The sequence below is a fragment of the Solanum tuberosum genome, unplaced genomic scaffold, assembly GCF_000226075.1.
Source record: "Solanum tuberosum cultivar DM 1-3 516 R44 unplaced genomic scaffold, SolTub_3.0 scf00852, whole genome shotgun sequence".
Lineage (NCBI taxonomy): Eukaryota > Viridiplantae > Streptophyta > Magnoliopsida > Solanales > Solanaceae > Solanum > Solanum tuberosum.
In genome coordinates, this window is record NW_006239773.1 from 14,532 (window position 1) to 29,742 (window position 15,211).

Below are 15,211 nucleotides of genomic sequence, written 5' to 3' on the forward strand. Positions count from 1 at the left end.
ATCAAATGTACAAATGGGGCAAATTCTAGGTGTCATCACACACAATGTTCAAAGTATTCTCATCACTCAAGGCATTGGTACCAATATCAAACAAGACTCCAAACTTTCTAGCTACTGTGCAATGTTCATTACAAGAGACTCATTCGACAACCGGCTAGTCACAACGAGATGCTAAAAGTTCACATATTGCCTATGTAACTTTGTTTGCCTCATCGTAGCTGTACATCATTTTGTCAATTAGGAACACTATTCAAGTCATCGGTATTGACCACAACCGACACTCAAATTTGCACAAGAATAGCCACAATCACACACAAAAGAGGTGGCAAAATTTTTAAATTAGGGTCAAAACCAATTTCATTTCAAAATAATGGGCTACAAGCTAAAACATCCGCAAAATCAAGATATATATAAATGAACCACAATGTTCACAGCCCAATATTCACGAAAATATCATCAACACATAACCAATATTCACAAAACAATCACAAGATATAAAGTAGGTATAGGAATACCTTACCCCACCTAACAAAAATAAGCAGTTGTCCGCAAATGCAACTAAAACAACAATCAAAGTATCACAAAATAACAGAGAGGGAGGGAAAAAAACCATCTTGCCAGGCTAAGCCTGGGTGACGTCTGCATCTCAGCCACTCCATCTGTCGGGGCATCAATGCCCGAGGTCACACTCTCAGGTTGGGCATCAGTGCCTGGTGCCTCATCAGCATTGGATCCACTGGAGCCTGCCATAGAAGTGTCGCTCAAGGAGGCCTGCACAAATGAATCTACCATAGCCTCCTCTAAGTCAGTCAGGCCATTAAAAACAACCTATTCAAGCTCAGCAACCTGCTCATCATCAATCTCAGTCTCGAAATCATCAGCAGCAACGTCAGCTCTAACCTCATCTCTGGTGGTAGCCGGCGGCACATCAAAATAAGCTGGAATGTCTGTGCTCAGGTCATCAGGGATCTCCACAATCCCAAAAATCAGAGACATATCAGTGGACTTCAGCTGTTCCACATCTTTTCTCAACTCTACAATCGCCCTTGATCTTTCTCACACACCTCTATCCTCGATGTGAGGGCATCAATAGACTTTCTGAGAGGTGTCAATGCGACAGTGAGAGCTCTCTCAATCATTCCAGGAACCGCGGCTTCTAACCTGGAGGTGCGCACATCAGTAGAATGGGCTAGGTGCCCCATCATTTGTAGCATGGCTTGGGTGAGCGGGGGTCCAGATGCAGTAGCGCTAGCAACAGATCTAGGAGGTGGGGGAGCAGAAGAAGAACTCGGAGTCACAGAAAGAGAAGTGCTAGAAGTACCTGAAGGCACAGTGGCCGAAGTAGGCAATACTGCCTCTACAGGTAATGTCTCAATATCAACCGTCGGGGATGTATCCACTGGGGTTTCCCTCCTTCTCCCAGCCTCATCACTCTGGTACTCGGCCTCAATACGCCGGATGTCAATAGAGGAAGTGGGAGTTACTTCAACATTCATCTTCTCATCTCATGGAACATGGGCTCGTCTACACAGATCGGTAATCAGCACTGGAAAGGGGAGAGATGTCTGTCGTTGCTTGGCTCTTATGGCGATCTCTTGTGCAATGATTTCACCTAAGTTGAGGTGTTTCCGAGTAATAATGGATCCCAGACAGGCCGCATTTGTGTGGCAGAGGATAGACTCGTTCTGGGATGGCATGATTGTACTACTAATAAACCCAAACCAATACCTCGCTGCTAAATTGAGATCCTTCTTCTCTATTGGCACTTCAGCCTCAATCCACCAAGGGGTACTGTCAGAAAGAAGAGGGGCCAACCAACTTTTTAATTCTTCCAACACCATTGTCTTGATCATACTCTGATAGTCATCCGTGAAGTCATAAGTACATCCCAAGACGACATTTATGTCATCACTATCACATTTCACCTTCTTCCCCCGACAACCACATAATTCACTAATTTGAAGGTACTAACCTTCATCTTCCCTTGTGGTACCAAGTCTCCGTAAGCCGAGTAGAACTCCCAGACCCAATTGGGAATATAGGGACCTCGGGGTTTAGTGAAAATATGGAATTTTTTGAGCTTGAGGGTGCTCCATATCTTCAGATACTTGTCCACCACACTATCTGTAGACAACCTCTTTTCCTCAGTGATAGTTCGCAGTCCTTCGGTCTTTAGTCTGTTGAGAGGCCGAGGAGGAGGATCTTGTACAGGTCGCGCTGGGACCATAGTCTGAGCTGAAGCTGGGGAGAAAGAGAAGTCAAAGGCACCCGGATCCTAGACGGATCATGCATACCCTTGGAGCGAAGCTCTGATCTCCGGGCATGTAGAAGTTGGTCATTCTCAAGCTCAGAAATGGAAGCCTTAGAATACTGGAAATCTCTCTCATTCTCTGTAGAGGTGAGGTGAGTCTCGTAGACCCCCTCATTGTCGGAGCTGACCTTTGGTGACTCTACCACGGGCACCTTGCCCTTTCCTTTGCCTTTTCCTCCCTTTGTAAGGATCTTAGATGCCTTTGCCTTGGATGCATCTGCATCCTTATTTGTCACGACTTCATTTTCCCGCTTGCGGGGCGGCATGTCTCTTCCTGACACTTTGGGTCTAGCCATTTCTGCAAAACTCATAGAAAAGTGTTAGAAATAGTCCAAGAAAAGTGTTGATATTAAGTTGCAGAAAGACTCACCGAACCAGTTGGCGAGTCACCAAGTCACTTAGGCTAGCTAGATCGGGCTCGCTGAAAGTACTGGTGCAAAATATTCCTAGAATCAAGACAGTTCAGCGATGTTCAAGGCCATTCAGCGAATTGCCGACACCAATCGGCGAGCTAAAAGTAGCCCGCCAAAAGTTACAGTGCATTTTAAGGGTTAGGGGCGCAGAAAGGGCAATCAAGAAAACTTTTCGGCGAGTCGGCGAGTCACCGAGTGAACTCGGCGAGCTCAAGCATCTCGCCGAAAGTTACAAAACAAACTCAACTATAATTTGAAATTAAGGGTGATCTAAGGGGGACATCGGCAAACCGCCGAACCACTCTGCGAGCTCGACGTAGCTCGCCAAATGGCCCAACGTGCCAGTTTTCAACCCTAAGTTTCAAAATCAAGCCTGCAGCCCCCGATTTCAAAATCAAACTCAAAAACTATTTAATTAAAGGTAGACCCATACGATCCATGCCCTCGGGGTACTCAAACTTCCCCCGATTTGGCCAAAATTGGTCATTTGACGACTTTTACCCTTAAGAATGACGTCAAATGCTCCATCATTAGGTAAATTACATCATTAGACATAATTCGAGGTTACTTAAACTTCACCCGACTAGACCCAACACAAATAAACTGCAACCCAACAATTTAAACTCACTTTAAACATGCAAAACATGGGAATCGATCAATTTTAGACCTTTAGGCACACATTTCAACAAACTACGGGCAATCCAACACATAAAACATAGTTAAAGCAATTACCCAACATCAAACAACACCCAATTACCTATTGCATTTGAGTTCAACCACAAAATTAAAGTGCGGGGTTCGAAAAACCAACCTTAGTGCTGAAATTAGAATTTGTATCGCTAGGCGGCAAAGTTCCCCAACTCCGAGCATAAATTCACACACAAAATGCGGGTAAAAGCAACAAAATAATGAAGATCAACAATTTGGTGAGAGGGTATGAGAGTTTGAAATGAGAGAAAATGAAGGATTTTGAAATTTTAAATTGTTTGGCCCTAAAAACCTTTCAGTTCGTGGCCCTTTCAGCGAAGTAAGTCGTGATCGCCGACCCACTCAGCAATGCGCCGAGTGGCATTTCTCTCATCGAGTTTTACAGGACTTCCAGCAAATCTGGGGGTTCAAACGGCAGGCAGAATCGGGCTCGCCGACCTGTTCAGCAAGTCGCCGATTAAGCCTTTGGCCCGTCGAGTTTTACAGAGTTCCCCTTCAAGCTTGGTGGTTCCAACGGCGGTCCAAGTCGGGGATCGCCGACCTATTCGGTGTGCCGCCGATTGGACTTTGGGCTCGCCAAACTACCCATTTTTCAACACTCTTCACTTCTCAACCTGCACAATCAACACCCGTTATTCAAAATAAAAAACTAAAGCATTAAAAAATTGGGTTGTCTCCCAAGAAGCGCCTTAGTTAACGTTATGGCCTGACGAGGATACCAAATCAAACTTCATTTTTGGGGTTTGCCATTGTGTCACTAGGCAACCCTCATTTTTGTCTTGGATTCAAATGAGAAGAAATTTGTCCCATTTGGGTATCCAATTGCTTAATAGAGACTGAGTGTGAGGTTACCGTCTGGCTTAGAGTTGAAACATCCTCTTTCATCTCTTTCAACACTTTGTCTGACCCCTCAACTTTGTTGAGAATGCGTGAGAGCATATCTTCTATACGGCCACCTTCAGATTCCTTAGGCTTTTGACGCTCATGAGGAGGGGCGTACCTATCCTTGTCCCCCTCTCTCTCCTTCAGGTGGCGTTACGATCACGCCAATCTCTATCACGGTCTCTCCAACTCTATTCCATCCTTGATTTCCACCCAGTCTTGGGTAGTTTGCACGATAACCTCCTCTTTGATTGGCTAGGAAGTTCACTTCCTCATTGTACAACGCTTCAAATTTTGCTTCATCAGGGTTTGCTCCACCAACACCCACGGCATTAACACTCTTTGTACCAACACCCATGACATTTTTAGCCAATATATCCAACTGGGTCATCATTTTGGGCATGTTTTGGTCTCTCTCTTGATCCTTCTCGATCTTCTCTTTAGTCATTTTATAAGTGAGAGGAGAGACTTGATCTTCACGAGTGTACCACGCCCTATTGATCTTGGTCATGCAATAAAGGAGTTGGGACACAAATTCATAGGGTTTTTGCATTATACCACCAGGTGAGAGTTGATCACCCACTCTTTTGTTGACCGAATCGAGACTCCTATAAAAGTGTTGCAGCAGCACATTATTTGGAAGTCCATCAATTGGGCACTGAAGCACCAGCTTCTTAAATCTCAGACATGTCTCATGGATTGGCTCACCTTCCAAGCGTTTGAACCCTTGGATGTCATCCCTTAGAGTCATCATCTTCGATGGGGGGAAGAATCTTACTTGAAATGTTATGGTCAGCTCATCCCAAGAGGTGATGGAGTCCCTCGGTAACTCGGAGTCCCTCAGTAACTCAGCCAACCATTTAGTAGCTTCACCCATCAAAGAGAACGGAAACAACCTGAGACGAACCGATTCTTGTGATATGTTCTTAAATGAGAACGGCTCACAGACATCCACAAAGTTCCTGATATGCTCATGGGAATCCTCATGAGCCAGTCCCCCAAATAATCCTTTCAATTGTAGGAGCTAAATCATTGTGCTTCTGATGTGGAAAACAACGTTTCCTTCGGCCGGAGGTAGACGAATGACACCAACACCACCCACTTGGATTGGGTCATTGACGTTTGGGTCATTAACATCATTGAGGTTCCCAATGTCATCTTGGTCATAATTGAAATATCTATGATAAATTTTATAAGAAATGAGTGAAAAAATATATTTGATCATTAAAAGAATAAATTTAATATTTTATATAAATAAATAAAATATTTTCACTCTCATTACATTGAAAGGGTATATCTGAGTCATTTGTGCAATAGTAGGGGTATATATGAACTATTTTGTAACGAACGATATATTAACTCCAAATCACAAAGTTAAGGGGTATATCAAACCCTCTTCCCTTTTAAAAAGGAAAAACTACATAAATTGTCATAAAACCTAAAATAATTACAGGTTCATACCCAAACCCAAGTAATTCAAGAAATATTCATTCTCTCATAAATAATTACAGCCCGTATCCCCCCCCCCCCTCATCCATAATATCATTGTCTAATGAATAATTTCTGAACAAGAAGCTTTAATGATATAACAACAATATACATATACTCTTATAATATCATTGTCTAATGAATAATTTCTGAACAAGAAGCTTTAATGATATAACAACAATATACATATACTCTTATAATATCATTGTCTAATGAATAATTTCTGAACAAGAAGCTTTAATGATATAACAACAATATACATATACTCTTATAATATCATTGCCTAATGAGTAATTTCTGAACAAGAAGTTTTAATGATATAACAACAATATACATATACTCTTATAATATCATTGCCTAATGAGTAATTTCTGAACAAGAAGTTTTAATGATATAACAACAATATACATATACTCTTATAATATCATTGCCTAATGAGTAATTTCTGAACAAGAAGTTTTAATGATATAACAACAATATACATATACTCTTATAATATCATTGCCTAATGAGTAATTTCTGAACAAGAAGTTTTAATGATATAACAACAATATACATATACTCTTATAATATCATTGCATAATAAATAATTTCTGAACAAAAAACCTTAATGATACCAATATAGTATGTGTATATATATACTCATTTAGTATCAATTAAGCGAAATTATCAGTTTTAATGATACCAATATTGTATATGATACTTATTTAATATCAATTAAACAAAATTAGTTTGGGGGGAGGTATATAGTGTAATTACTTAGTGGGGTATGAATGTAAAGTGGTATATATTTGTGATTATTTTGCTTTTATGAAGTATTTGTTTAGTTTCCCCATTTAAAAATAACTTTGGGCCACTAAGCTCGATTTTGTCTCAATGCCCAAAAAGCAAAGATAAAATTTAATAAATAACACATGTAAGAGATGTTATTACTATATAGGTTTCAGTACATATAGTACTCCTTCCGTCCAACAATAGTTATCCACTATACTATTTTAGGATGTCCAACAATACTTGTCCACTTTATGAAATCAATGGATAATTTTACACTTAGTTCCTAATTTATCCTTATCATTAATTATAGGAATTTCCTTATTGCATTTATCAAAACATTCTATTTATTATATTCAAAGGGTGATATAGTAACATTACTCTTCTGTTTATAGTTTCTTAAGGGGTGTGCCAAGTCAATAATGGACAACTATTGTTAGACAAAGGGAGTAGATTTTTATGAAAACCTAACAAAATAATAAATCAATTATAAGAAACAAAAAACATATTTGATAAATTTTTAAACTATATGTCAATTTTGTTTTCCATAAAAAAGAGGTTTAAAACTAATAGGATATAATCTTTAAATTTTCTCCTAATTAGTTGGTATTCATTCCGTAAATTTCTCCTATATTTTGCATCCGCATAATCTCTCCTTTTAAAATTCATAAATACTATTATACGTACCCTTATTTTTCTCATTTATTTTGTCAAAACTCCATTAATTAAATCAATTTGTATCTTTCATATATTTATACACAGATGATACACTAAAACATGCTAGTCTAATAATACTCACTTAACTTCAAACTTTAATGGATCACTAGTTAAGTTTTTTTGTCAAATTCAATTACTAATCTTCAAAAACGGCTATACTATAATATAAATGAAATATTTTTCTATATAATTATCCTTGTGACAAGCAAGATACATGAGGTGAGTTTGAAGAGGCTTTCCCTTTAACATTATTGCAAGTAGCAAAAATCTTTTTTCCAGGCTCAACTGAAGTTATGTAGATATTCTCCAACTCAACATTGGTGCAAGCTGTGCTATTACTACAATTCATATTTATTGCTAGCTTGCTGCTTGTAGTTCCATATATTTTCTTGTATGTTACATTGCTCACTTTAACTGCACTTACCTGTTCAAACATTTTTTAAAACAAAAAATAACTTTCAAATTTCTATCTTCCTAGAAAATAATAAAAAAAATGATATATTTTGTTTTATTTTCACCTGAGGTTGACATGAATGACCACCATTGCAATAATTTTGATCAATAATGATTGGGTTTTCTACATTTTTGAGGTTAATATTCTCAAAATGTATAGACCTAGCATATCCTGAACCACCCTATGAACACATAAAAAAACAGATATTTTAGAAAAAAAACAATATATGCATACAATTATTATTTTTTTAAAATACCACACTAACATATGTAAAATGAAATGTGATACTTTTGGTTACCTGCCATGACTTAATTCTAACACCATTTTGGGTATCCTCTAAGTGGCAATTTGTTATATAAACGTTTTCCACATTAGCAAATGTATTATTTGGACCTAAACTTCCAATACTGCATACAAATTACAAAATTGTATTAGTTAATCTATGTCTAATAGACTGAGTTTTCTATTTAGAATAAAATAAGAAAATGTTCATGTTCTACCTTATACCATGACCTGGTCCACATCTAATACCAGTAATATTGATATCAGAGAATCCAGTATTGATGCCAATGCAGTCATCACCTGCTTTGTAAGATAAATTAATTTTTGCGTAAGAAATCAAACATTATATGCAATTAATATAAAACAGTTATTTCGAATAGAGAAAAATTAAACATTATATGGAAGCTAGTTTACCTGTTTGAATAATGGAGTCTCGAATTTGTACTTGGCTAGAGAAAAAGATATCGATACCATCAGTATTGCGACTATAATTTGGTGCACTTATATGAATATTTGAGATCGTTACTCCCTTGTTATAAGTAAGAATTATATGGTCCCTTGAACTATTCACTAGCTTTATTCCATTCAATCGAAGTCCATTACAGTAATTAAATTGAACCACCTACAAAAATAAAATCTTTTTAATCTTGTAAAGGAATATATGTGCAAAACCAAGTATTAAATTAAATTATATTATATTATGTTAAAGGATAGATAACACATACATTAGATTGATTTTATCAAATTTGAAAGAAAAGAGAAAAAGAAGTTCAAGTAGTGATTTGTACTAGACGCAGCCCTGTATTTCACTATAAGAAAATAAGAAATTAGCTATGGACAAAATTTCGTGGTTAAATAACAAAAATTTCGTACTAATCTCATTTAGTGACGAATTATATGAAATATCAATGAGTTAGGAGCTATTTAGCGACAATAACCTAGGAATTACAATTACTGATAAAATTTCATAGTTAATGTCATGTTTCTAGAAGTAAATTTGATAACCATTTTATTAAATTGAATAGAAAGTGATTGCATGCATTATATGTACTACATACCGTTGGCTTAGTGCAAGTCCCGTTCACCTGAAACGAATAACCTTACATGTAAGTAATATTTATGAAAGCAATTAAACACGGTTCAAAAATGTTTTAGTTTGTGTCACGCACCCTGGTACGGCTAGGAGTATCCCACCATCGTTGGCCATTGCCATTGATAGTACCAGAACCATTGATAAAAAGACCAGCAACTCCTGTAAAATAAATCCAACATACATTTTCACAACCTGTCCATGCCTCTGGGTCCTTGGGTGCTACAATAGATCCTGATAACTGCAAAGCATAACCTTAAACTAATAAAAAAACTTTCATTCATATAATCAGGACACTTCCACAAAAACAGTTTATAGCAGCAATAAATACGCACAGAACAATGTTGAAGCATCTTATTCTTAATTACTTACTTGTATATGAATATTGGTTGACTTACAAGGCCCTTGAAATGTAATAGGCCCTACTAGAAATGACCTTTCACTTGGTATAAGTATTGATGGATTTTCATCACTACACGCAGCTCTCCAAACTTGTTTGAATGCCTATAAACAGGGAATCACAAGTAATAAAATTTTGATGAACGCTCTCAAAGTATAGAAGTTAAACTCATTTTAATTTATTTATGTTTGCACACACGTAATAGTATTTTTCAAGCATATGAGGAATTGAAATTATTTGTATTACTTGAGTGTCATCGTGCACTCCATCTCCAGATGCGCCATAACGTGTTACATCAAAAATACCAGCAAGACTTCTTTCAATAAGAAATGAAGTAATACAAATCAGAAAGATGAATGCCTGACCCTGCAGAAAATTAGGAACAAGAAACAAAAAATAAATAATTATGATAACCGATGATTATCGTAACAACTACTAGAAAAAATATTCCAACTCAAAATGAATAATAAAATTAAGAAGAGTCATTAATTGATAGCATACCTACTGAATTTAAATACATAAGAATATAAAATTGACAATTCCTTTTTCTTTTTCCTTTTTTTTTTTGGCGGGGAGGGGATTGTGCTTCTTATGTGTATACATTTTTTATATATAGCTATAAATTATATATACACAATTGTCTAGATGTGAAAAAAAAATTCAATAAAATGGACACATGTATATATAATATATCGATATTGGATAAATAGTACTCCCTCTGTCCCAATTTATATGACTCACTTTCCTTTTTAGTCAGTCCCAAAAAGAATGACACATTTCTATATTTAGTAACAATTTAACTATAAAATGTCTATTTTACCCTTAATGAAATGATTTACAGCCACACAAATTTCTATCATTCATTTTGGACCACAAGTTTTAAAAGTCTTCCTTTCTTTCTTAAACTCCGTGCCGAGTCAAACTACATCACATAAAATGGGACAGAGGGAGTATAAAACTAGTACTCCATCTGTCCCAATTTATGTGGTACATTTTGAATTTCGAGATTCAAATAAGTCTATCTTTGACCATCAATTTTTCGCCTTTTAATTATTTTGAATTGTCAATTATTGTGGCTTATAGTACTTTTTTACGTAGTTTACAAATATACAAATTTCATTTGAAGAAAATTAAAGATTCCATGCGCAAATTTTTGGTGAAACTTAAATTATTTGACTCTCGATTTCGGTTAAACTAATACTAATGTATAAATTTTGGTTAAATCAAAATACCGAACTACATAAATCATGTTACCGAAAACCAAACAGTAATACCCAAGTTCAAAAAAATATGAACTGATACCAAAATGAAGGCCGAGAAACCAAATCTATTTGATTTGGATGAGTATTTCGATTTTTCGATATTTATGTCCATCTCCTTTTTCTATCCCATTTTTTTAACAAAAGATGTACTAAGAGAGAATTGAATTTTCTTTCGTTTATCATATCATTCTTAGAGTTAGTAAAATAAATCCATTATTATTAATGGAGAAAATCAAATTTTAAAAATAAATTATGTAAGAAAAGAGTGATTATGTTTAGAAATACAAACCCATACCTATGTATAAGGAGTCAAGAATATATAGAATTTATTTTTTAGTCAAAAGTCCTTTGTATAAGAGATCATATATTTACACCTAAAAATGTTTTCAAAAAATCAGTCTTTTTTCTATTTTTTTAATTTATACAACTGACATAAAAGATCATTTCCACCTCGAATGAGATGGAAAAAGAAAATGGGCTACAATAATTGTATAGTTAATGGTCCAAATTAAGAAGTGCTTGACCATAATTGTTTTGAACATTCCAAAATTGACTTTCAAGTTGAATTTTGAAAATTCCAGAACTCAAAATTGTTGAAAACAATGAAGATTTCCAACAACAATTTCCATCCCCCAAAACACCCGTTCCGATAATCTCAACTTTCCTGAATTTTATGAACAAATAATCTCATCAACCCAAACAGAGAACAAAATGATACTCTCTCGGTCGAACAATGGTTCCCACTCGGTGTCCGGTACTCACATTAAAACCCGATTAAATTCGAATTCGCACTGGAAAGTCTCACATTGGGGGTAAAGTGCTTCCTGACAAAGGTCACGTACCAAGAGGGCTTGAACTCGAGATTTAATAATGGACAACTATTGTTGAACTGAGAAAATTTCAATATCCATTAAGCTAATTCAAAACTGAACAATCAAATCTGAAAGAGCTGACGAATACGAACCTTCATAGCTGATTAGAGGAACTGGACTCGAACAGGAGCCCGCGGGCGAACGATCGAAGGAATTAATTTTTTAGAAGCAGTTTGGGTGTATGAGTTATGGCGGAGTTAAGTCGGCAATTCAAGGCTAGGTATGACGGTGTCACTGCCGGTGAATCAGATAGCCGCTATGAATTTTGTTAGGCGGTGAAGTAAGTAAATTTATGGAGCAAACATTGCCGGTTTGAATGGGGTCACTGTTGTACGGAGGCAGAAATCAGTGGCCCTCTAAATTCTTTAACTCCCCAATTTCACTAAATATGAGGGTATATAGTAAATATGAGGCAGAAATGTCTCTCCTCGATTTATATTTACAATAATGACGTTTTCACAAGTGGTTCATTTAATAAATTCTTTAAGATTTTATGTTTGAACGAATTTTGCGATGTCGAAACGCTCTTTAAATTAATAAATATTAATTTATTAATTAAATAATACATTTACAAAATAATAATATTTCATGATTCACCTATATTAATTTAGTGAGGTTTTACTGTATATGTCATTCTCATTAAAATTAGATATCCTTAATATTTGTCATTTCATAAAATCATACATAAATAACACTAATTTTTCTATATTATTTATTAGCCTTGAAAGTATGAATTTGACCAACATATGAAAATTAAACGATTAATTTATGCTTAATTAATTTAACTAATCAAAATAAATTAATTTATGTTCATTTATTGAAAAAATTGAAATCAAGAAAACACTAAGTAATGATACACTGTTAAATTTACTTAGTTTCTTAACAAACATGAAATATAAAATGATGACATATAAATGAAAACAAAGGAAGTATAAGGGAAAAGGGTTAAAAATGCCTTTAACGTATTATAAATGGTTTAAAAATGCCCTTCTTCCACCTATTGGATCAAAATTGCCCTTAACGTTTTTTTAGGTTTTAAAAATGCCCTCTTTTGACAGAATTATGACATGGCATTAGTGGGTCAAATAATTAAACAAGTGGCATTAATTTATTGGTCCACATGAATTTTTAACCCACCCACATAAGTCATAACCGACCCGTCCATAATGAACCAAGCTAGCAAACCCCAAACAATTTAACCCATCAATTCATTTTCATTTTAGGCCTATTTTCAAATCTGTTGCTCATACTGAAATTTTCAGTATAAATCTACAATCCTTCGGATAGATCCTTTTATTGGACTCTAAAACATATCTCACAAAATCATTGAAGTAAAATTCAATGGTAATAAGGCCAAATATGTCGAACAAATGAATCAATCTTATGAAAAAAATCAATGGTATAAACAGATGATGAATTCATATACCATATCAGCTCATACTGATACTACTGTGAAAGTTCCTCTTCAATCGTTCATGAACTTATTTGACCTTTGATGAGACCCATTTATATTCATTATAAATTACAACCAATATACTTCTAGTAAATTAACCTTAAAATGCCAAGTATAAAAATTGAAGTTTCAGTCTTCCTCTTATCAAAGTTATTTTCAAAGCTTAAGAACACATCTTATTAAGTCATATATTCCCTTCTTACCATCATCACATTCTAAGATCAAAACCCAAAGAAACCTTTTTTTTTTTAGCATACAGAGATATTGGGAACAAATCTGGAAATGGAGGTGTAAAATAGGAATTGACGGGATAGACTGTTCTGGGGTTTTCTAGCTTGGTTCATTATGGACGGGTCGGTTATGACTTATGTGGGTGGGTTAAAAATTCATGTGGACCAATAAATTAATGCCACTTGTTTAATTATTTGACCCACTAATGCCATGTCATAATTCTGTCAAAAGAGCGCATTTTTAAACCTAAAAAAAACGTTAAGGGCAATTTTGATCCAATAGGTGGAAGAAGGGCATTTTTAAACCATTTGTAATACGTTAAGGACATTTTTAACCCTTTTCCCAATATAAAATGATGACATATAAATGAAAACAAAGGAAGTATAAGATGAAATTTAAATTTTTAAAAAATTCAAGTAATCAATCAAATAAGAGCTTTGACTTTACTATTTAATATTTTAATTCTGTTTAAAAAAAGTTTTGCTACAAACAAATTCATCACTGCTATAATAACATAGAATTTTTTTGATAAATTGTCATAATTTTAAATTGATAAGAAAATTTTTTTTTTATCTTGATAATAATCAAGATTTATTTCCAAATTTTGATAGACCTATCAAAATCTGAAACACCACTATCGCATGCCGAAGCTTTTTTTTTTGTATTTTTGCTAGGGAGACTTCTGCGTTGTATTTTATTTTTATTTTTTGTATAGTTATTACATGTTCCTTTTGTGTTTTATTTTCATTTTTGTGATACTCTTCACTTTTCAATAATTTATTTATTAAATTTTTGAAATTATATTTATTCAGATCAATTTAATATTTTAAAATATAGATATTTGAAAAAAAATATATATTAAAAATATTATAAATTATGATACTTCTCATGTCAATATCATAAAATATATATTATTAAATGTCAATTAAAATTTATATAATTTGAATCTCAAAAATTAAAGCGTGTCACGTAAATTTCAACTTACTATCTAAGAAATGGGAATAAGAACACACGACATTGTTAACATATGTGCTTCTCGAAAATAGATTTAAGCTTTAGGTTAATCTTGTCATTTTAGATTTATTTCTAGCTTGTAGCATTTTACTTCTATGTTTTTTTATTAATTAATTTTTTCAAAATTTATGACTTTTTTCTTCTATATTTTTATAGTAATAATTATTATTATTTTAAAAGTTTGAACTAAAGTTAAACTTGTGTTTGACCATACATTTTGTAAAAAATATTTTGAGTTAGGAGATACTTTTTTTAGATATGATTTATACTCTTAACTTCTAAAAATTAGCAAAGTCATCCAATTTGACTAATTTTAAAATTTAATAATAATAATATATATATATATATATATATATAAACTGCATAAAAATTATAAAAAAAAATCACAATATTTTACGATTCAAATATTTATAAAGATATATAAAAAATTATGATAAAAAAATATATTATTAAAAGTACTAACCAAACACAACTACAACTTTACAAATTCAAATAAATGAAAATATATGTAATAAAGTAGGGCGTTGAATGGAAAAAGCTGAAGCATAATTAATTGCTTTTTTTCATAATCCGTACTAACTACTTAATTAACTAGGTGTACGTGATGTTTCTCATGTGGGTTGTTGGATTTTATTGTATGTTTTGACAAAGTTTATGAAAAATTAATAGTGCTTATTTTTTTTTCTAAAAAATGCTTATTTTAAATAAAGTGAGATGTTTGGTCAATTTTTTGGTTTAAATTTTTTTTTTTTTTGAATATTATATGTAGAATGAAATTGTAATTAAGATTCCAAAGTCACCTAATAAATTTATTTTCTACCGTAATTCCTTTAATGCAAGCAAGATACGATGTCAAAGCATTG

The 15,211-nt window shown here is 34.0% G+C and overlaps 1 protein-coding gene across 1 annotated transcript; it reads right to left on the reverse strand.

Annotated features, from left to right (window-relative positions):
• Positions 1-7,372: 7,372 nt before the first annotated feature.
• Positions 7,373-12,048, reverse strand: LOC102602941 (probable polygalacturonase At3g15720). The gene is made up of 10 exons (XM_015305572.1): positions 11,743-12,048; positions 9,763-9,882; positions 9,489-9,620; positions 9,196-9,357; positions 9,085-9,111; positions 8,441-8,648; positions 8,245-8,326; positions 8,043-8,151; positions 7,809-7,925; positions 7,373-7,714 (listed from the first exon to the last, which is right to left on the reverse strand). Exons 1-10 carry the CDS (start codon positions 11,746-11,748, stop codon positions 7,481-7,483), a joined length of 1,197 nt encoding a protein of 398 aa, XP_015161058.1. The 5' UTR covers positions 11,749-12,048; the 3' UTR covers positions 7,373-7,480.
• Between the last annotated feature and the right edge of the window lie 3,163 nt (positions 12,049-15,211).